Source organism: Elaeis guineensis, chromosome 1 (assembly GCF_000442705.2).
Source record: "Elaeis guineensis isolate ETL-2024a chromosome 1, EG11, whole genome shotgun sequence".
NCBI lineage: Eukaryota > Viridiplantae > Streptophyta > Magnoliopsida > Arecales > Arecaceae > Elaeis > Elaeis guineensis.
In genome coordinates this window covers 84,927,105-84,951,489 of record NC_025993.2, presented here as the reverse complement: position 1 = coordinate 84,951,489, position 24,385 = coordinate 84,927,105, and the positions used below count along the sequence as shown (strand labels likewise).

The 24,385-nt window shown below is 37.9% G+C and overlaps 1 protein-coding gene across 1 annotated transcript; it reads left to right on the top strand.

The window, feature by feature from the left end:
* Nucleotides 1-604: 604 nt before the first annotated feature.
* On the top strand, nucleotides 605-23,526 carry LOC105061371 (WD repeat-containing protein 26 homolog). The gene is made up of 5 exons (XM_010945394.3): nucleotides 605-804; nucleotides 1,260-2,128; nucleotides 11,959-12,060; nucleotides 21,206-21,835; nucleotides 23,121-23,526. Exons 2-5 carry the CDS (start codon nucleotides 1,334-1,336, stop codon nucleotides 23,340-23,342), a joined length of 1,749 nt encoding a protein of 582 aa, XP_010943696.1. The 5' UTR covers nucleotides 605-804; nucleotides 1,260-1,333; the 3' UTR covers nucleotides 23,343-23,526.
* Nucleotides 23,527-24,385: the final 859 nt, after the last annotated feature.

The window sequence follows — 24,385 nt, the reverse complement described above, 5'->3', positions numbered from 1 at the left end:
CTGAGGGTGAGCAAATGATCCAAGTTGCTTGAGCTTGGCTATAAAGAAGCAAGGTTTAGTCTTGGTTTGAAGCTACAATAACAAAGCTTGAAGAAAAAATCTAGGTTGAAATAAATCTCAACCCAAGCTAAAACTAGACTTAGCTTGATCGATAATGAACATATAGTATGTATTATGTATGTGTACAAAATTTGGATGGTAATTGTGAATCTCTGATCCACAATATTAAGGTTGTTTCAAGCTTGAATGTTTATTTATTTTTTGAATCTATTCAATGCCAATTTAGATTTAAACCAAGCTTGAATTTATTTCTAACTTGATTTATAATTTTTAAGACAATCAATTATGATCGTTTTAGCTCGATTTGAAATTAAAATTGAATCAAGATCAAAATATTGATTATAAATCAATATTTATCTCAATTTTTTCAAACTACTTGCGCGATCAAGCTTGGTGCAATTATTGATACACATATGAATTTGAGCATGTAAGAAATGTCGCATCCAGTCCATTTTTCACCATCAGTCAGGTGGGAGGAAAAAAAAAAAAAAGGTTAGAAAACAATCTCTTTCTCCTTCACCTATATGATACGCTATGTCACCGTGCGGAGGATTTCATTGTGCCAGAATGGTTTGGCCCTCACTCTTTTCCATCCTGACCTAGGGCACGCACGAGAGAGACGACTCCCTTCGCTCCCACTCTCGCTCGTCTCTTCTGCCTCTCGGCTCTTTCTCGGACGGCGGCCCGCCGGCGAGGCATCCGAGGCTTCGGATTGACCGCTCCGCTGATCGGCCGCTGATTGAGGTGACTCCTCCCTCCCTCCCTCTCTCCCTCTCCCCTCTCCATCCTCCATCTCAACCCTGTGTCACAACTCTACCCTAACGTTTCTCTCTCTCATCCACATTGCCCCCATTAACTCTTCAACCTTCTCACCTCAAGAGCGAAAATGGGATTAAGGGTTCGTTAGGCGCAAAGATCGGCGTCCCTTTCATTCAGATTTTCCTCTCAGGAGAAAAAATTCGAGGGGTCTTTTTCCTATGTGAGAATCTATGTCCCCCGCAGGAGAGTTTATGATGTCAATTTAATTCCAAGTAAACTCATAAAGGCTTCATCAGAAAGTCGAATCCTATCTTCGCAGGATTTCAAAATATGATTTTTCTCTTGTGCTTAAATTTCTTCATTGAACTGGCAGATTGAGCTGAACTAGTTATATTTGATTTGTGAGAAATTTGTATTTTTTTCTTGATTATTCTATGCAGGAACCTTTCGTTGCATTCATCTCATCAGTTTGCTCAAGCTCTTGCAAATATATATGGGCTGAATCTGGCATTTCATGGGAGGTGTTGAAGATGATGAACCGCCGTCAAAACGTGTAAAGGCATCCACAGAAGATTTGGGGAGACCCTTTGATAATTCATCTCGCTCGGTGCCCTTCAGTCCTTTGGGAGGCTCGATGGCCAGGCCTTTACCATCCCAAGGGAAAGATGATATGATTGGTTCTAAAGGGGTAATTAAAAAGGTGGAATTTGTAAGGATCATTACGAAGGCTCTTTATTCTCTCGGTTACGAGAGAAGTGGAGCAGCCCTAGAGGAGGAGTCAGGGATATGCTTGCATTCCTCGGCGGTTAATCTTTTCAGGAAGCAAGTTCTTGATGGAAATTGGGATGAAAGTGTGCTTACATTGCATAAAATAGGACTTAGTGATGAAAGTATCCTAAAATCTGCATCTTTTTTGATATGGGAGCGTAAATTCTTTGAACTTTTGCAAAAAGATAGAATCATGGATGCATTAAAGACATTGAGAAGTGAGATCGCTCCTCTTGGCATTGATAAAAAGCGAGTGCATGAGCTTTCATGTTGTATTGTCTCTCCTCAACAGCGTGTGCTACTTGGGTTTGCCAATCTGGGACTTGAGACTTCAAACTCACGACTGAAGCTTCTGGAGGACTTGCAAAAATTGTTTCCTCCCACTGTTATGATACCTGAAAGGCGGTTAGAGCATTTGGTTGAACAGGCTCTTAGTGTGCAACGGCAAGGTTGTTATTTGCACAACTCCTTGGATAATTCACTGTCATTGTACACTGACCATCACTGTGGGAAAGACCAGATTCCTTCTCGTACAGTACAGGTTAGAAACTACTATCCGATAGAGAATTTGTTACATTTTGTTCATTGATAAATAAGCATTCGAACCTTCCCCACACCCTCCCCCCCATTCTTTCTTGGCGAGTTAGTTTGAGCACCGTGTTCCATGATCTGGCTAAGATTCTATTTCCTTGGGAATTCTTTGACACAAATTATTGTTTATGCTCTCTTGCTCTTCCAAACTTTCTCAATAAAGGAGTGTACCATCCATATCATAGAGGCTAATTCCGAGAACAAATTCTTATAATTTTCTTCTGTAAAGCACATCTGAAACCATATTCATTCATGAAGTTCTTGATCTTCTGATACCTTGTTGACATTTGTTATAGTCTAATAGTTGATTAATAGTGTTATTGAAACACATGTTAGACTGGCAGCATCATTGCCATAAAATATGGATTGGTATTTGAGGAAGGGAAAATAAAGGGAATATATGGTGGAAATATTGGAGGGGGAGAGGATGAATAAGTTGGATGTTTGAGGTTGGCTGCTACATGCAATGTTGTTAAGATTGACATCAGATCATAAACATAGAGGGGGTCAGATTGGATTGGATCGTGGATCATAAGATTTTTTTTTTCAGATTTTTAAAAAATATGAAAAATATTAAAAATCAAAAATAAGTAACAAGTTATAGGAAATAAGAGAAATCTGATCATTAGTGAGAAATCTTCTCTTTAGCAGGTTGTTTGCACCATGGAGAAGGAAAACAGGGTTGAGGAAAGTTGTAAAGGGAGAGGATAGTAGTAAGGTAGAATAATAAAAAAGGAGAGAAAGGAATTAGAGGCATGCAGTAAGTTATTTTATTAATCTTACCTAAAAAAATCATAAAAAAGAAGAGAAAGGAATTAGAGGCATGCAGTAAGTTATTTTATTAATCTTACCTAAAAAAATCTAAATCAAATAAACTCCCTGCAGCTGGATGGATACTCTTATAATAGATGAAAAATGGACTTCTTCTGTTGTTCTCTTATAGATTCCAAAATACTTCATGCAGAGACAACCAAGACGTGCCTGATGTTGAATTAAGTGGACCTTGGATTGATAGAGATTAGAAATGTTCATGTTACGAAACTAGCTAGTAACCGGCCCTTGGATTGACAGAGATTAGAAATTGTCATGTTAGGAAACTAGGTATCGAGCTGCATATTGATAACCCTATTTGAATTCAAATAGAACTGTTTTAAAAGGAAATTTGAGTTCAAAAATAAAGTTCTTAAAGGAAATTTGAATTCAAATAGAACTCTTTAAAAGGAAAATGAATCAAGAATATTTGTGTTTAAAACTCCCTTAAATCAACTTAAAGATTGGCTAATGCTAATTGCCATCTGAAAAATTCTCTTTTCTTTACAAAGAAAGGGCCAGGACAAGTTTTGGTGGGCCTGTTTAATGTTCATGCATGAAACATGGATGTTGTTATTCTGCCTCATGCATAGACCATGCACAGAAAGCTCATTTAATCTTATGGATTGGACAATCAATGATTTTGATCGTGTGATCCAGAATTTGATCATGTGATCCTTTCCAAAGTCGATCCTAGTACTTCATCCGGATTGTGGGGTTTTTCTTTAATCCAGATCGTGGATCATCTGATTTTAACTCCCTTGGCGACATGAAGATGCAGAAACATATTGCATTACAGACTTAAGTAGTACTAAGACTTATCTTTGGTAGCTTGTCCATGACTACCAAGGCCATATATCTAAATGTCTCCGAGTTTGTCTAGCAAATGGTGAATTGCCATGAAATGTTAACTGTGTTTGAAGATATGATTAAACTTTCTGATGAAACTATTCTGAGTTTATCAAAACCTAGAATAATATTGTGAACTTCCTTGTAGATATGGATTTATTAGATACGATAGATGCCTGTTTGATTCAAGAAAGAGAGAAAAAAAAGAAGGGATGCAAACTGTTATTATGATTGTAATTTACTTTCTCCATAATCTTTGTTTTCTTAATTTTATTTGGATGGGACAATTTTCTTCCGATTTTAGGTAATGGTTACCTGGTATACATAAAAAAAAAGGAAACTCCTAATCCATTTTCCTTCATGAAGTGAGTGGAGGACTGAGGTAGTGGGGCCAATGGGGGTGAGAGAGGGAAATATTAGGGTAGAGTTGTGATAGGGTTGAAAGACGTGTCTCAAGAATGTTTTAGAGGTGACCAATGATATTTGGTGGTTGACTAGATTGAGAGTTAGGAGACTGAGGGAGCATGTGGGTTAAGAGTTTGATGATGTATGATGCTGCAATGTTGGATTCGATGAGAGGGTTGTGCAGTCTAGTGTGGGCAAGAAGGATGGATGAGGGTGATAGGGTTGGAGTTTGATGAGACTACTAGGTGCCTATAAGAGGGTGGATGAGGGTGATAAGGGTGAATTTCAGGTCCAGAAGGTTGTTTATGATTGAGGCATGGTCAAGAAAGGCCACATGAGAATGGACACCCACAGCAGTCTCCTCTATTCTCAATCTCCCCTTGCCATCAAACAAGCTTCAAACTTGTGTAATGCATGATTCATAACATAATGAATGAAATAATTTATTATTCAAAATGGTAGAATATAGAAAATAATGGTCTATTATATGAAGAGGTGAAAGAAGAGAATAAATTTATCAACAAAATTTTAGTAAATAGTTTTGAAGTTTGGGCACTTACAATAACTTTCTAAAAAGGGCAATATTAGAATTGGTTTAAATGTCACATTAGACTGATAGAGTTCCAATCCAACCTAATGGGTTAGTTATGGGTGAATATCATAACTGAAAACTATCTAGAGTTGATTCTTAGTCAATGACAGAAATGAGCTTTATCCCTTATCCATCTCTTGATTGGATTTGACATGACAGCAAAGTAAAAGCAGTGTTGTTGCTTCCTTTTCATCTGGTGAGAGAGGAAACAAGAGTGAGGAGAGAGTCCAATATAGCAAATTTCAAAGAAAAGGTTTGATAGTCTAAAGCAGGTCAAAACCCATATCATGTATAAAATTGGGAAAAGAATAGACGTGCACTCTATATTACATAGATTTTGGTATGAGTGTTACATTTGGGTGTCTTTCTAGTTCTTTTGTTCTACAAGAATTTTCTCATGTGGATTCACACTAAAGTGTCATGCTTATTCCCCATGATTGAGGGTGGGGTGTGGCTGTTTGCGTATCCTAGGGCAAATTGAAGGATCTAAGTAACAAAAATTGCATTTTTTGTGAAAAGTTTTATGCATGCCGATTCCCATCTTATATTTCTACTTACCTTTTAATTAGACGTTTTACCCTTCTTTATTCATTGAACTTGCGAAGCACATAAGGTGATAATTGTAGATTGTTTCTCCTAACATGCATCATGAGTAATTCCATATCTATACAATACATTAAAGTTCAGACCAAGACCTCCCCAGCGCGACAACTGTCGCCTATCCATGGAAGATAGATGGCATGCATCCGTCATATAGGGGAAAGGAAAAACAAAAAAAAAAAATCAGACCAGGGGAAAGGAAAAACAAAAAAAAAAATCAGACCAGGACCTCCCCAGTGCGACAACTATCGCCTACCCATGGAAGACAGATGGTGTGCATCCGTGTTATAAGGGAAAAGAAAAAAAAGAAAGGCGCCATCCGAAGAAGGCTGACTCTCGGATTGGACGGGTCGGACATGTTCCCGATGGCTGAGTGGATTGCCTATGCTCCTCCATCTGTTTCTTTGTTGTGAGAGGGATGCAGGCAGTGGATTGGACAGTTCGAGCTTCATATCTTCCATGCCATTCTCTGTCACAAGAGAGGTGCATGCAGGAAAAATGGGATGGAGAAATGGGGCAGGAGACTGTGTTTCCAGCCTATTTAGTGTAGGGTTAAAGGGTTATTAAGGTTGAGTGTGGTATTGGTTTGGGGGTAGTGACATGTCGGTGATTGGATTACGCGAATGTACGGGAGCAGCTAAAAAATAAAATAGATAAGTATGATAATCTGAGTGGATTTTTGCGGCGGCTGTAGGGTGTGTTGTTTCTTCGCCAGCGAGGGACATGAACTGGCAGAGAAAAGTATGGTCATATCAGTATGGCTGTGGATGGGGAGGGGGCTGGTTGGTTCTTTATTTAAGGAAGGCTATCGTTCGATGTGGTCTTGCATTGTTTTCCACTTGGGTTGGGATATTCTCATCAAACGTTGGGGGGGGGTTGCTGCTAGGTTTTCCGCAGCCTTCCAACTCCCGTAGCACATCATCTGAGAAGGGTCCATTGGTGCAGGTATGTGATAGTTTTTCTTTTGTGTGTGCGGGCTCATGAAATGTTTGGGGGATTGCTACCAGGTTTGCCGCAGTTTGCTATCATTCGGGACGCATCAATTAGCAGGAGATCTCCGATCATTTGCGCCGTGGTAATTTTTGTTGATTTGTGCATGTAAAGATTGGGGGTTCGGGTGGGGGAGCTATTGTTGAACATGGAGGGTTGCTGCATATATTCTATGCAGCCATCCACTCCATTGGAGGGTTGCTGTTCGTTTCGAACAGCCATCCACTCTATTAAATAGGTTGCGGATCATAGCAAGGGATTTGGGTTAATGGGTTTTGGATTCGGAAAATGGTTTCGCAGGTTTCGGGTCTTGGGTTAGGTGAACATGTAATGGGGTGAATCGGGTTAGAGTTAGGGATTGTGTCAAGTCAGGTCAGATCAGGTTAGGTCAGGGTGAGGGTGGAGTCAAGAACGGGATTGTAGGTTAGGGTTAGAGAACGGTTAATCTAGTTAGGGTTACGGTTGGTGTCAGATGTGAGGAGGAGAATTAGGTCGGGTGGGGTCAGGGTCATGCGAGAGTTAGGGTCACATGATCCTGATGCAGATTGCATCGGCATTAAGATTAGGGTTAGGGTTTGTGTGAGGTCGGGTCGGGTTAGGGTTTAGGGTTTTATGGATGTGAGGAGAATTAGGTTGGGTCAGGGCAATATGATGGTCAGGAAGGGGGTTGATTGGGTTAGGGTTGGGGTGGGTTAATTGGGTTATGGTCGGGATTGGGTCGGGTTAGGCCAGGATTAGGGTTAGGTCAGGATAAGGAGGGGGGTTGATTGAGTTAAGGTTGGGGTGGGCTGATTCGGTTTGGGTGGGGGTTAGGTTAGGGTCAGGTTAATCGGTCTGTAGGTTTTGATGATTGGGTCAGGAGTAGGGAATTAATTGGGTTAGGGTTAGGGTGAGCTAATTGGGTTAGGGTTAGGGTTAGGTCAGGATAAGGAGGGGGGTTGATTGAGTTAAGGTTGGGGTGGGCTGATTCGGTTTGGGTGGGGGTTAGGTTAGGGTCAGGTTAATCGGTCTATAGGTTTTGGTGATTGGGTCAGGAGTAGGGAATTAATTGGGTTAGGGTTAGGGTGAGCTAATTGGGTTAGGGTTAGGGTGAGCTTTAGAGATAGGGTTCAGTCGGGTCGGGTTAGGTCGGGTTAATGTTGGGATCAAGTTTGCGGGTTAGGGTTAGGGTCTTAGCCGAATAGTGGAAGGGGGTTAATCGGGTTAGTGTTAGGGTTTGATGTTGGGAGGGTGGGGTCAGGATTGGTGATTGGGCCAGGTTAGGTTAGGGTTAGCTTAGGGTCAGGGTCAGGAGCTCGGTTGATTAGGTCATGTTTTGAATTTAATGTGAGGAGGTTAAGATTAGGGTTGATTTTTGGATTAGATTAGGTTTTGGGTTGGGTCAAGCGACTGGAACAGGATTAATTGGGTTTGTGTTAGGGTTGGGTGAGAGAGAGGGATTAATCGATTGGGTTAGTATTTGGACTAAAGTTTATCTTAGGCTTTGGATTAGAGATAAGGCTATAATTAGGGTTAGGATTAGTGTTAGTGTCAGGTCACGGTCAAGGCTAGGGTCACGTCAGGGTCATGTCGAGTTTAGGGTTAGGGTTTCCACTATAGGGTGATCGGATCTAAGAAGATGACCGAAAACAGAAGAAAAAACGATCGGTATCGATCTCGAGGATTAGGGTTAAAGATAAGGCCTTGGAATAGGAAGGTATATCAGAGTTAGGATTAGTGTTTGGAGAGCGGAGAGGCTCATAGTGGAGACGAGGAATGGAGAAAAAAGGGGTTGTGGATAGAAAGAAGGAGAATATGTAAAAAGGAGTGGTGATGGAAGAAGAAATCAAGAAAAAAGGGATTAATTGTTAATGAGAGAGCTGATAGAAAAAAAAGAATAGAAAATACCCATTTTTGCCTGGAGATAGACCGTCGGTGCTTATGTACTGGAGGAGGCAAGATCGACGGAGAAGAGGAATCGAGCCATCGATCTGGCCTGAGGGGAAGGAGAAAGGAGGACTTGCTCGAGGATACTCATTTTTAGGAAAGTCGTTGCACCAGTGGAGAAGCAGAGAGATGGCCGGAAGAAAATCGGAGAAGAGGGAGGGTTGCGGTGGCGAAGATGGCTGGAGAGAAGAGGCGATAGCCAGAGAGAAAAGGCTATTGTGACCGAGAGAGAGCTAGAGAAGAGAGGGAGATGGGGAAGGGGCGGCACTGGATCGGAAGAGAGTCGGAGAAGAGAGGGAGACGGGAGAGAGGTGGCGGTGGGTAAGTGGGTAGAGGGTTAGGATTAGGGAAATTTAAATAGGGAGGTGCATAATAATTGTATGCATCTCGATGCCATAGAGCTAAGAAGCGAAGAAAGCATGCGGCTGTCCCCATAAAAAAATAATGCGGGAACGACGCTGGATTTATTTCTATCCGGGCGTCCTTATAGTTTTTCTATGAGTGAATTGTGGTGTTTTAATTTTTTTTCTTATTTTTTTTTGTTTTTGGTTTTGTATTGCATGTATATATATATATATATATAATAGTTTAGAGAATTTAAAAAAATGATTAACATAGTAGATAATAGTATGGATTTTGTGTTAGATATGTATATATATGTACATGTATGCGCATGCATATATATATATATATATATATATATATATATATATATATGCACATATATGTATGTATGTATGTGCATATATATGCACACATACATATATATATGGGGTTTAATCGAATTTAATTGTTTCTGTATTCTTTTGGTCATTTATTATTTTTTTAATTTTTTTAAAAAAATTAGGTGAAATATGCTTTTGTAATACGTATGTATGTATGTAGATATGTGCATATATATGCACACACACACATATATATATAGGGTTTAATCGAATTTAATTGTTTCTGTATTCTTTTGGTCATTTATTATTTTTTTTAATTTTTTAAAAAAGTTAGGTGAAATATGCTTTTGTAATACTAATTCGAATATTTATTATAATTACAAAAGTTATACACATAAAAGAAACTCTTGAAAAACATGTTCATGAGTCTACTTCTGCATCTCATATGCTAGATGAGTCTACTTTTGCAACTCCTGAAAAACATGTTCAGCATGAACTTTTTCAGGAAACTACTCCTTTACGAAGGACATTAAGTACAGAACGGTAATATTTTTTTATTATTTAAAATTTTATTTCAAAAAAGGAAACGTAAATTATTTTCATTCTCAATACAAGGAGTCGCCAACGATGCCACCAAGCAAAAAATTATGTTCAAGATATTCTGTCATCATATTTCTTACTTTTTTCGTAAAATCTTTGTGATCATGTTTTTAATAATTTTTTTATATCTATGCAGTTTGGACGAACATTCTGAAGGGATCGAAGATTGAAGATTTTTTTTTTTTTGCTCTATCTTTTATGTATTAAGGCCTGCAGCATAGCACGGGTTACATGCTAGTAATACTATGTTAGACAGGCTTATAAATCAGTAATATAGAAAGATCTTTGCGCATTTGGAGGAATGAACAAATTTATAATAAGATATAAATCCTTATGAAGGAATGTATAATCTTTGAAAAATCAACAATGCCATCTTTCTAAAATCAGGTTAAAGTACCAAACTATTATCCACTGTAGTTGGAGAATGATTGGTTAGTAGCATAACATCAATCCCCTAAGCTGGTTGTGAATTCCTAGTTGGTTCCAATTTAGTCATTTAGATTTGAAAATTTCAGAAGGAACTATTTGTACCATTTTGTTTGTTGGAAAAGATCAAGATGTCAAGAGGTATTCACATTGACATTATTTCTGATGTGTTATATATTCGTAATATAGAACTAGGTTTCCTTTGCATTCACCTTTTTCTTCCTTGTATCATTATTCATATCCTGTGTTTTTTTTTCACTTGTAGGATATTTTCCAAGACATAATTCTAATAAATAAATGAACATCCTCCCCTTTTTGTGCCATTTTTCATAACATAACATATAAATGGCACTTCTATTAGGTATTTAGGTTTGAAAACTCGGTTTAGTTTTGGTCTTAAATAGGTCAAATGATTTTCAGTTTGGGCAGTTCCAGTGATTTTGGTATCTTCAGCCTAGTCTTCTTAGTTTCAGCTTAAAAAGAAAAATCAAAGAAATAAAAAAGAAAATTGTTTGATAAAAATAAACAAGTATAGGAAACAATATAGATGTAATTTTGAAGCTATTGTATTGTTTGAGACCTTTGAGTACATCATTTAGGCAGTTTTGTGTTAAAACAGTGTGCTTGTATTTTCTTAGGGATGCAAACTTGCATCTATGTATATGTAAGTAATCCTTGTTCTAACATTAATCATCATATATGTTTCACATTACTTTGTACTTATCATTTTATTATTTGATCATATGTTAATGCATGAATTTTTTGATGTCTGTCTGGTCTAACCTCTAAGACAGCAATTCCTATTTCAAAGTTTGACTTCTTTGAATTCACAACCCAGTATCAGAGCTGTTCCAAATACTTGCAGCAATTTATAATCTTTGGAAAATGCTTCTCAAGAGTTGAAGTCATGAAATGATGACAGAAGATTGTAGCTAATTGCCTAAACTGAAACTCGAAAATGGAACTAAGCTTAAGAAATTTTCTAGGTCAAACTGGAATATTTTCATCTTGTTTTCATAATTCCACTCAAAACTTGAAATTGTGCTAGCTATCTTGCTAACATCATGTGCGACTAGAGGTGCCTTAGACCTAGATCTATGGTGCAAAAGAAGAAGAGCTATTCAAACTCTCTTTAGGCAAATGTTTTGCTTGTCGACATAATTCATGGTCTCATGCGCTATTTGTAGAAGGCTGTTGGCTTCTTGGATTATCTTATGTAAGTAACTTTAGGGGGATGTGAAACTTGAAAGAGGCTAAAACAGAAGAAATAAGAGGGAGGATAGATGAAAAATATTCTGTTTTTAACTAAGGGAATGCCAAAGACCTGTTTTATGGCTTAAAGCAGATATTATCCTGCTTCATGTCTATTGGCATATTGGTTATATTAAGTGTCTTAATTTTGCTAATGATAAGCAGTCCCTGATGGGTGGCAAATGACAAGCAATGTTTGAAGAGTCTTTCATCCAACACCACCTTAATTTTGGAACCTCTGTGCCTATTTGAATTAAATTTTAGATTGAGTGCTCAATATCTCACAGCTGTGATGCCATCATGGTAATGTTGTCGCTTAAATTTTCAATCTGTGCTTCTATTGCAACTGATTGTTTCCAGTAATATACCAAAAGGTGAGCATGGCCAATTACCTAAGTACCTTACACAGACAACATGCATCAACAAATGAAAGCATATGTGTACCATATCAATGATTGCAAGGAAGTTCTTTGTATATTTTTTGAGTTATATAAGATATTTCCATCAGATAATGGTTTGGCAACCCTTGGGATTACAACTTTGTTGTTGTATAATATGACTAGTTTATTTGTTCTACTCACATAAGCTTTTGTTTATTAATTTCAGTTCTTTAGAAACTCAGCTATTGCCAATCTACTAAGCTAATTTACTACTGGTTTGGAACAGGTATTGCAAGCACACCATGATGAAGTATGGTTTTTGCAGTTCTCAAATAATGGGAAATATTTAGCATCATCATCGAATGACAGATCTGCCATTATATGGGAGGTAACTTTTTATTTTGGATTTTGACTGGACATTGCTAATCTTCTCTCTATTTCATAAGCTTGTCAATAACTTGATTTGTTCCATCATCTGATTTAGAATGCAGTTAGAATTGGAGTTTCCATTTGTTGCCTTCTCCATATTCTTAATGGTGAATAAACTACATAATATTGCTACTTGTTTATTAGTAACATAAAATGGTGAACAATATAAATTTTTCCAGCGGACCTGGTTGTTTTTTTTGGTGATATATGCTCCTTTCATTGATAGATTAATAGAAATTTTGCAATCAATTAATGAAAGCTTCATAGGTGAAGAAATTGGAGGACCGACTGTCTGATTCCATCTTCTTCATTGAGTTGTCTTATTCAGTAGGTTTCTTTTAGATTTATTGTAGTATACAAGGTTGTTGCTGATGCTTTAATGGAAGTCTACTATTGTTCATCACTATAAGCTGCTATTATCCAAAGACATATACTTGCCTGCATAAGGACTTTGATAGGCAATCTACCTCTCTTCTAAAGGTCCCCTTCTATTTCACTTTGTATTTTAGAGTTTAGATATTTACTTTCCATATATGGAAGTACTAGATCCTATGGTAAAAATAGTTACCAATGATTGCCGAACGGGCCTGACCGGGGTGGTTTGGCCTGTACCGAATTGAATCAACGCCAAGTTGGAATGGTTTAGTGGGTTGCGGGTCAGATTTGTTTGGTTATAAAACCCCTCCCCCACCCCTCTCACCTTTGGTTCGTTCGGTTATAAAACCTACTCGTGATGGTTCAAAAGCACCCTCCCCTCCTTGCTCATGATGGCTTGAGAGGCCCTCCCCCTCTTGTATGAGGATTTTGATAGTTCGAGAGCCTTCACCACCAGATGCTATTCGATCCCACCCTGGCCATCACCATTAAGCCTCCTTCCTCCCCCTCCCTCTCTCTCTTTCTCGTGCTGCTAGGGTTAGGATAGGTTAGGGTTTGGCCCTTGGCCCTTTGCTTCTTCGTCTGATCAATCGTTCCTCCTCTTTGACATTGTATTGTTCTTTGCTCGCTCCTCTAGATCTGTAAGAGCCATCGGGAGGAGATTCGCCCCGTGTTGAAACAGCATAGTGAGGAATCTGACTATCCCAAACCGATCTCTGGCTGGTACAACCTTTGGTTGCTTCTGCTGTGCTGATCTCGATATTGAAGTCTTCATGGTATCACTCATAAGCTCAATCCACCATTGAATCTCCAAGATCAGATGATCAAGGCCGTAAAATATTAATCACAATCAGACTATTGATTGGTTGGTTTAATATCATTGCTTGACAATCAACAAGCTTTTTCTCATACTTCTGATGGCGATCCTTGTGGCATCCAACAAATCAGTTAAGCAGGGAATCTTCATATTGCTCAGTCTCCAATTGCTTTGAGGGTTTTGACTTGATCTCGCAGCTACTGCTTTTCATATAAAGCTTCATCATTCTGATCTTGTACCTTCAAAATACTTGATAGATCATCACCTAAAGCATCCTCAATCAACATATCTTCAATTGTAGCATCTTCATATGGTGGAATATGCTCTGCACGTGGATAAGATTTGATTGTAAAGTTTCATGAAGCATTTCTTTAGCTTCTTTGTTCTTCCGACTCTTGATCTACAGTTCATCCTTTGAGAGCTTTTCGATGCCTAAAGCCTTTGCAATTTTTTTACAGTGCAGTAGTTATTGACATTACATCATTGACAGATGTCAACCTATGATCCATCAGGCAAAAAATCTTCTCATATTTGACATGCTCATGAAGATCATCAATTCTGAAAAATAAAGTTATGGATAACGTGATGAAAGGAGAAGGAAATGAAGGAAACAGAAAGGATCAAGAAAAAGACTAGTAGAATGAAGTAGGACCCTTTAGATTCAATACTAAATTGATGTAGGACAGCAAGGGGTTAAAACATTTGAAAGCTGATTCTAGCATAATTTTGTTTAATATTCTACAAATAATCAACTGCAGTGCCAAATGCCAACAATCCAATGAAGAAAAACAGCAGCAAAAATAAGAGAGGATAATAGAAAGTAGGAAAGAAACGAAGGAGTAATAAGAGAAGAAGAAGAAGAAAGAAATATAGAAGAGAATAGGGAAAGGAAAGAAAGATAGGAAAGGCCAAACTTGACCTAAAGAAATCTTTTTACTTATTCAAAGCATATCACTTGCAATGCTTTTTCATTCAACCCTAGTAGAGCTCTTTATAGACTTCATATGACTTGTCTTCCAAGCCAACTAGGATTCTTAACCAGCAACTAACCCCCAAAATATTTCCTAAAAAAACAAAAATTTGGAGCAGCACATGACACTATATAGAAAGAATTCAAAGAAATACCAAAAATTAAATCTTAATGATTTTATGACTTGTCCAACACAACATATACCTCATGAAAGACTCTTTTATTACCAATTTCACTTGAATAGGACTCTAAAATCTACTTTAAAATTAATCCAAATAAAAGCTTTGAAAGATACAAAAAAAAGGAACTGCTTTTTTTTTTTTTTTTTTTAATTCACCATCTGTCATGCTCAAATTTAAACTTGCCCACTCTAGCTCAGGTTGATTAGAAAATGAGTTGAGGTAGAGCTACACCTCACTCATGCAAGATTAGATTGTTTACCCGCCTACATGTATCTTTCCACAATGATTCAACAAGAATTTTGAAAGTAGGCTTGATATTTGATTTCTAATTTTGGAAATTTTGAGTTCAGACTCTGGTGCTTGGTTATGGTTGAGGTTGTTTTTTTATCCATTCATTTTATACACCTCATTATGTTTTGTTGATCTGTATTGCATGTGTATAGATACTGTCATGCCACACTTTACTGAGAGCTTTGATGCGAAAGCTGGCATGCCTGGTTTATGAACCATCATTCACATGGTTGATCCACTCCTGTGTTCTTGGATGTATATGAGAAATGCATGTGCATCCCTTACTGTTTTTAGAGGATGATCAGGATAAGATCGATGGAAGTGTATAGACATACCAGTTTTTCTTTGTAAAACTACAAATAATGGGAGAACAGTGTATTATCTGAATCATATCCCTCAGGCCTTGTCCCAACTATTTGAGATCTGCACCATGGATCCTTATTGAATATCACCTTTTATTGGCTATCTCTGATTTTATATCAAGTTTTCTTTATCCTTCTTGACAACTTGCATCCATGTTAAGTCGTGCCTCTCTATCCTTGTCTTACATGCTTCAACAAAAATTAAAGTATTCCCTTCTTATTGGGGCATATGTCAATTGTTGTTTCACATGGCCTTACCATATTTCTTCAGTTTATCAAGTTGTCCTTCATTTATGCACTCCTTATATATTCTTATTTCCCTATCTACGTTTCCAAGTTTTAGCATGTCCATCTTAGAATTCTAATTTCTGCTGCATTCAGTTTGTTTTCTGGAACCTCTTTATTGTCCAACATTTTGAGTCATAGAATATAGCAAACTTTACTGTTTTATAAATTTTTCCTTGAGCCAGGAAAATTAAGTTTATTTATTTTAAAAACAAACACTTAGTAGCAAGGTTCGCTGTATCGGTACCGGACGGCGTGCCGATGCCGGATCGGTATGGTATGATACCGGTACCATACCGTACCGACACAGGTATGCCTAGGCGTACCGGTCCGGTATCGGTACACAATATTTTTTTCTATTTTCATTTTTTTTTTGAATTTTTGAAGTTAATAATTGATAAATACAACCTTAATATAGCATTATATTGCATATTATTGACATATTTGGGTTCAATTTGGAGTTAGGTTGCGGTACAAAGATTCTTGATCCAAAATTTCAAACATATATTTATTTACATTATATTTCAACTATGTCATCTTAAAATTAAAAAAAAAAAATATAAAATACGTATTAAAATATATCTAAATATTTAAGTACAAAGCGCAATAACTGATATACGAACCTTAAGATGTACTCTGCATTTAATTTCTTATCGAGTGTCTGTGATGCTCGTAGATGTCTGGATTATCAACATAGTTTGAAGGGATATCAATCCAACCCTCTAGCCAAGCTGCACCGTACTCTCGAATATTTATCATCCCATAAGGCATCATCTCTGGATTGTAAGACATCTCAGATCTCTCGCTAAAATTCTGACTCTGAGAAGTATCCTCGAGATGATGGTATGGTTGTGGAGGAGCCCATCCAAATATGCCAGTAGCAAAATCTGATCCGTAAGATGCTCCAGGCTGCATAGGATAGTAACCACTAGAAGATAATGCCTCGGATGTACCATATGTATATGGATCATAAGGTGGCTGTGGATAATAGGATCCATAATGCGAGGATGATCCAGATACATCCATAGACCCTACTCCACGTGTAAGATCGTCCGCAGTATATATATATAATTAAAATATATGCAAGTATAACAAAACACGATAGTTTAATGATAATTAAAATAATTATATATAATTTTAAAATAATTTTAATAATTATTTTAAAATTTATAAATTCAAAATAAATATGTTATATACTTCAAATAATATTTTTAAATTAACTAAAATATAACACTATTTTTATATATTTTTTATTTTATAATTAAAATTTTTAATTTAAATAATTGAAATAATTTTTTAATTTTAAATATTTGAAAAAAAATTTGAAATTAGATTTAAGTAGCTTGAATCATTCTAAACATGATTCCCAAACTCTAATTTTTTTTCCTAAAATTTAATTTTTTTATTTTTAAATAAATAAATATTTAAAAATATTTAAAAAATATATAATTAACGAAAATTAATAATTTTGGTATCATCGTGTAGATTTTTCAAAGATCTATCACATATAATTAAATCATATCAAAATCATAAGATTTTGACATGATTTTCTTCTATTTTTATTTTACCTCATTTTTATCCTATTTCTAACAACAAAAAACAAAAAAAAAATATTTACTAACAAAATAACAGATTATCTTACCTCCGGCTAAAGATCAGCTTCTTCTCAAATCACTCCTTCAATTTCACGAAATTTTGCCTTCTTTTCTAATTTTTTGGAGGTCTCAACGATTAAGTTGCCCACGGCCATGGATGTTCTCTGAGAACTCTCAAAGAACATCGAAGGTCTAGTGCTTATTAAAGCACCAGGCCCTCCCCCCTATGTGAAGTGGGCCACGCCCATTTTTCTCCCTCTTCTCTCCCCCCAACCACGTGAAAAGGCCCCCACCTTCCCCCCTTCCCCATGTGAAATGGTCCTCTGGGTGGTACGGTTCGGTTCACCCCGAACCGACGGTGAACCGAGCTATACCGTTCGGTTCCGGGCGGTATGGGCCCGAACCGCACCGAACTGGGCGGTTCGGTGCTGTTCGGGATCGTTTTCCGAAAAACAGACCCGAACCGGACGGTAAGGGACCGGTCCGGCTCGGTACGCCCCGTACCGGGCGGTTCGGCCCGGTACGGCAAACCCTGCTTAGTAGGCTGATTTACACACATTTGCATGTTATCTCTTGATAAACTATTAAAGAGAAATTTAGAGTTTCATCTTGTGGACTTGTCACTTGTGCTTTCTTTCATTCTTCAATTTTGAAGATTAAACTTTCTTAATGGCTCCTTTGTAGGGTCAAATGTGCCTCTTTCCTTTGTAATTCTTTTTTATGTTTCCTGATTGGATATGATGCCCTATGCATTTCCTTTTTTTTTTTTAACAATTTCTTAACAAGGAAAAAGATCAATCTAAAACAGTCTTTGGTAAATTGCCCTTTGAATTTGTTGGATCAAATTATTTTCCTTGGACAAGTCGCCAGATCCTAGTGATAATACTTTCATATTTTTGTGGAAATGAAATACCTTTTACAACGCTCAAGCTTGATAAAGAAAAGGCATTTCACTTTTACCTTTTCTCAAGTTAAACTAGTAGCTTTTTCCTGATGGAATTAGATATTCCAGCTACTTTGCCACATTCTTGTTAGAACAATATGATCCTTAATTATTTTGCAAGATTACAAAGGCTTTAAGTTCTCAATAATTGCTGCATCTAAGTGAAAGTATAATCAAGTTGTTTGAACTTTTCTGAGTTTCTCTATATAGCTTAAGTTTCACATTGCATTCTGCTTGATTCACAATCATGGTTTGCTGTGTCGATACATATCCTATACAGGGTGTACTGTACTATGTTGGTAAGTATCGGCATGGTACTAAGCAAGGTTTGCTGTGCCGGTATTAGGGCCCAGATTGGTTAGCCAGTGGCATGGTCCAGTACACCTCTATGCTATTCCATGCTGGGTCCGACCCGACATAGCAAGGAGGGTGGGAGAGAGGAAGAAAGAGAGAGGGGGAGGGAGGGAGAGCAAAGGAAGGAGAGGGAGAGGCTAGGGAGGTTGGACCTCTTGGTTTCCTTCCCTGCCCCCTCTCTCTCCATCTCTCCCTTTGGCGGCCTCCCCAGCCTCTCCCTCTTCTTCCTTTCTTCCCTCTCTCTCTCTTTCTTTCTTTCTCTCTCCTTTTTGATTTCTCATTTCAAATCTTGTAACCGTCCCAGTCTGTCATCGATATAGTTCAGTATACCTTGAATCGGACGGTTCGGGATGGTTCTGCAATCTTTTGTACTAAGGTTTGATATAGCACAAGGTCCAAACTAGCCTGTACCAAGTGGAACTAATTGGTTTTGTCTAGTTTTGTGTTGTACCATCCCTTGACATCTTTGTGTTGATGTGCTGTTGTCCTGCCCTGTCCCGACACTTGAGACAGAGGATGTCCTAAGGCATCCCGATTGGGATGCTAGAATACTAGCAGGATGTTTTTTTTCCGAACATATGGGATGGTATCCTGTCTCGATGTCCTGTTGGACGACCCACTGGGATCTGAATCCTTAGTGCCAACCCTTAACACCTATTTTTTGGTGGTGCTATTGTTAGGCATGAGAAAAGAGTCTCCTAACATTGTTTTAGCATGAGAGATATAATTTACTACACCGGCAACATTTGCCGTCTTAGTACCGGACCCCATACCGGAATCATCCATTACAGTGTTGGTATGTAGTTCAGTATGATATGAGAGTGTTGGTATTGGTATGGTATATTGTACTGGAATGGTACGCTCCATACCAGAAGTTATGGGGCAGTATGTCAAACCTTGGTAGCTGGCTTGCCATATCGTACTATTATGATACATAATACTGATACGGCCTTAGTCACCATATTAATTACTGCATGAAAATGGACCATCCCAAGATGGATCTTGTTATTTTTGATACTCTCTTACTATTAGATCTGTTGATATTTCTATAATCTGATTTTGTGATCAGATTTTGGAGGAAAGATACTCGTAGATTTGAAGATTTGATAAGTCTAGTATCAAGGAAACCTAACAATGATGAGACAGCATTCGGAAAGTAGATTACTTTATCTTGGAATATCAACAAGATATTGCTTCAAAAAACCCTATGATTTCCCCTAAATTTTCCTGTCTACTTACCTTACTGAAGGTTGCCTGATATAAAAATCATCCTCAAACAAAAGGAAAATAATCTCTGATTGTATGCTGAAAAGTATTGAAGTGAAAAACGGGCCTTCGGTCTTCTCAATTTCTGTTTATCCATTTTTTTTTACTTTTTCTATCTTATTTGATATCTTGCAGATTTTTTTTCTGATGAGTGGAACCCGTGTTTTAGAATTTGATCAATCCCTAAATCTAAATCTTTAAGTGGGTTATCTCCACAACTGAAAACTGTAGTTATTGTTTTCACCAACCATGCTCAAATTATGGATCAAGAACTCTGCCTGTTCCATATACTCTAATTTATATCATCTTCCAACTAATACATATTTACCTCCTAAATTAGGAATTGAGACTATCAAGCAAGGTCCGTAGTATTGGAACCGGCACCCATGTCGGTAGGCCAATGGTATGGTATGGTATGCCCCCATGCTGTGCTATTCTGGTGTGAACTGATCGGAAAATCGGCAAGGAAGAGAGAGATGGAGAAGGGGAGAGAGAGGAAAAGAGGGAGAGGGAGAAAGGGATGTGGAGGGCGGTGGAGAGGGGGGAGAGAGAAGGAAAGAGAGGAAAAGAAAGAGAGGGAAGGGAGAGGGAGAGGGTAGTGGTGTGCGAGGGCTAGTGGAATAGGGTCAATGGAGGGGGGGAGAGAGGGCGGGGGAGAGAAGCCCTCTCTCCTCCATGCGTTGGAATAGGGGTGGAGCTCAATTTTGAAAGGAACTAGGGCCTTCGGCCTCTTTTTATATATGTTTTTAATTTTTTTAAGTGAAGTCGGCAGCTCTTGCTCTGCCCTTGTTTCCTTTCAAAATAGGGGCTCCGTCCCTATTCCGATGCATGGAGGAAAGTGGGCTTCGAAAGTCCCCTCTCCCTCATCCCTCGGCCCTATTTCGGCAGCCATCGCTCACCGCTGTCCTCTTTGTCTCTCTCCCTCCCTTCCTCTTTCTCCTCCTTCCCCCTCTCTCTCGATTCCTCTCTTTCCTTCTCCCTCTCTTCCTTGCCAGTTTCTTGACCTGAATGCTGGAACCGACTCGGTTAGCCTCTAGTATGGCTTGGCAAACTCCGAACTGAACAGTTTGGGATGGTAACCTGATGTTCTTGTCAAATCTGAAACCCCTTTAATGACCACATGACAGAAACCATCCCACTCATTTACCATCTTTTATCCACTCTCACCTGACTAATTGAGCACAGACCGAAGGTTATAGTGATTTGAGATAGGTAGTGTAGAGAGACATGTACTTGTCAATGTCAGTGAACTTGGATTTATTCTCAACTTCTTTTGAGAAGTGAAGTTGAAATATTTGTTGTTATCCTCCATATTTAGGTGATGTTTGCACCTCTAATCTGTTTTACTGATGGTAATGCTCTCCATGATGTTGCATGGACACTCTAAGTCGATGCAAAATAGAACTTAAATGAACCAGTCTTTCTTGTCTCCTAAGTGGACAGTCTTGGTTCAGGTCTTGTTGCCTTTGCATTGGAAACTGTGACTAAGTACATGCTATTGCTCATAATGACAGCTGAATCTTACACTTAAAAATTTTTTGATGGCTGTCATGGAAATACTGCCAATTTTATGACGCTATATATCTCTTTTCCTCTATAAAAAGTGATTCTTTTGTTCTCTCGTATTTGAAATGAGCCATGACTATTTCCCAATGTTATATTAGGTTCATGAAGATGGGGAATTGTCATTGAAGCACATGCTAACTGGTCATCAGAAACCTGTCCTGATGCTTGCATGGAGCCCTGATGACCGCCAGCTGCTCACATGCGGAATGGAAGGAGCTGTGAGGCGCTGGGATGTTCATACTGGAGATTGTCTCCATGTCTATGAAAAAGGTGGTCTTGGCCTGATTTCTTGTGGTTGGTTCCCGGATGGAAGACAAATTTTTTCTGGTGTGACAGATAAGAGCACTTGCTTGTGGGATTTGGATGGGAAAGAACTGGAATCTTGGAAAGAGCAGCGAACAACTAGGACCTCTGATGTGGCAATCACAAAAGATGGCAGGTGGATAATAAGCATATGCAGGGAAACTGCAATTATGTTGGTTGATAGGGAAGCGAAGCTGGAGAAGCTGATTCAAGAGGACCAGACGATTACTTCATTTTCGCTATCCAGTGATGACAAATTTTTGCTTGTAAATCTAGTGAACCAGGAGATTCACTTGTGGAGCATAAAGGATGATCCAGGACTTGTCACCAGATACAGAGGTCACAAACGCAGCCGGTTTCTAATAAGGTCTTGTTTTGGGGGATATGAACAGACTTTCATTGCTAGCGGTAGTGAAGATTCACAGGTATGAAGTTTTTATCCCATTTGTTAGTTAATATTAGTCAGCTGAGAAAATTTTTATGATCTCTAGTCCTCACTGTTGGTCTAATGCATGATTCAATAAAATAATATCCTGAGAAAAAAGTGAACATTGGTCATTTGTGCATTTGGTTTACAGTCTTTTGCTTATGGACCTCTTTCCAGCTAGAGATATGGAATGTAGGTTAGGCTGCTGGGAAGGTCTCAGTTGATGTACATGGATATTTTTTAATAAGTTTTACTCCCATATTCATGTTTAATTAATTCTCATAGATTTCTGGATTTTGAAAAGGAAATAAAGTAGAAAAGATTTTTAGCATCCGCATAAGGACAGAAAAGTATGTCAATATTCAAAATCTTTCAATTTTTTTTTTTTCCAAATGCATTTATTAGTTTCTAGCACTGCTTAAATTTCTTAGTAATCTCAGTATTTAATTTGTGTATTTTAATTGATATGATGTTCAGTTGGTGAACTTTTTGAAATGTATAATTGCTTTACTCATTATAATGTGCAAATACATAGTCCATCGTAGAAACAAGTTTTGTATTTTCTGATCCTATCACTTGGAAAATTTTATTTTAGAAACCACAGCCTGCAATCCATAGAAATCATGCATGACAGCATTTTCTTTTAGTGCTGCGATATCAACTCTTTACAGCCATAGGAAGTTATTGAATGATAATTTTGTGACTGACTACTAGTGAATTTGGAGTAAGATAAATTCTTTGTTGCAATGATGCCTATAAATCTTGTAATAAATGACCAGATATTTGTTTTCATAACACGAACATTGAGCAAGTTAAAAGTTTTGTTCTTTCTTTTTTGTTTCCTGTTTTGATCACTGGGATATATTTAAAAAAATTTTCCTGTTTTAATAAACTTTAATCTTTGCAACACTTTTAAATCATTACAATAATTTCCTACTGTATCTTTCTTTTGCCAAGCTCATTGACTGTATTGTAATCTATAATTTTTGAATGACATCCTTTATTGAGTAACCAGTCATCAAGTAGCCGAACCCTTGGGTGTTTGGTTGTGGAGGATTGGTGATCAAAGAAATCTAACAGACCTGAGTACATAGTTTTGCAATATCTCTGGTTCTATTCAAATTGTTAACTGTCTTCTTTTGTAGCTTAAGAAAGGAAGTTAAATCATTCCTCTGAATTTTTATTTGGAAATTATGGTCCCTAGTGTGTGCATGAACTTATAACCTGCTGAAAAGTAGATGGTTTCAATGTCATTGCTGATGATGGGATAATTGTAATATTAGGTGTATATATGGCATCGGGAAACTGGAGAACTCATCAAGGCACTACCAGGACACTCTGGGGCTGTCAACTGTGTCAGCTGGAACCCAGCAAACCCTCACATGCTTGCGTCAGCCAGTGATGACCATACAATCCGCATCTGGGGACTAAACAGGGCTAACCTGAAACGCAAAGAAGCTTACAGCAATGGAGTCACCCACCAGTGTAATGGAAAAGGTCAATGATAGGAGAACATTGAAATGGTCAAGTTCTTAGTTTCCGTAATTAGTCCATCATTGACTGTGTAAATCCATCTCGTGTTCTCCTTTTCATGGGCACTCATAAGAAAGAAGCCTGTAAACGTAAACAATTGCTACCAGCCCATAAGCAATCTAATATGATTATTTGGTTCGTCCATTCATTTCTTAACATCCGAGCGGCATAGAAATTTAAATTTATTTTTATGGTCTGCAATATACCTTTCTAGGTAAATTTTTCTTTTTTCACTGAGCTTAATATTAATTTTCAATTGCATTACTATGGTATGCTCATACACTCTGTGGAAGAGGTAAGATTTGGGCTAGTATCTATGTATATGCAGATTTCATTAGCTTTGCTGCTTTCTACCTGTAGAAAAGTTTCCAGCCAAATGGTATTTGGTATGGTTCGTTAGACAGATTGTTTAGTGGTAATATATTCTTTCAGATTACCATTGAATACGAGATTACAGAGATAAGCTTAAAAATCTTTTATATTTCTTATGTGCGAATGAAAGTTTCTTATGTGCGAATGAAAGTTTGGATAACATCTGCTTTGCTACTAGGATAGACCTAATAATTGAGTTGGCCAATGTCTGGAATTATTGAAGAATGGGATAGTAAAATCACAAATAAGTATTCGAGTGTCATTTAATCATCAGCGTCATCTTATTGCTCTGGTTACTAATTCTTGGCCCTAAAACACCGATAGGACTTGCAGCAAAAACTGCCTGCTAATATTTGAGTCCCCCTACTATGATATCGTTATCAAGAAATCAATTTCCTGATCGACTTCTAAGCCTTCTTTTTCAGTCTTTGGTATATTTATGATAAGCGCACAGAATTTCCTTAGTCCCGATTTTTCTTCTTCAGAGAAAGAAGCCATGTATGTATGTTTTGCCTTTTCTTGATTTTGCCCCGGGATGCCTGAGTTCAACCGGGTAAGCAGGTATTGTGATAACCTGATTGCTAAGGGGAATGATGGTATGGATGCCTTTTGCAAGCTAGAAATCCAGAAATGGACCCCACGT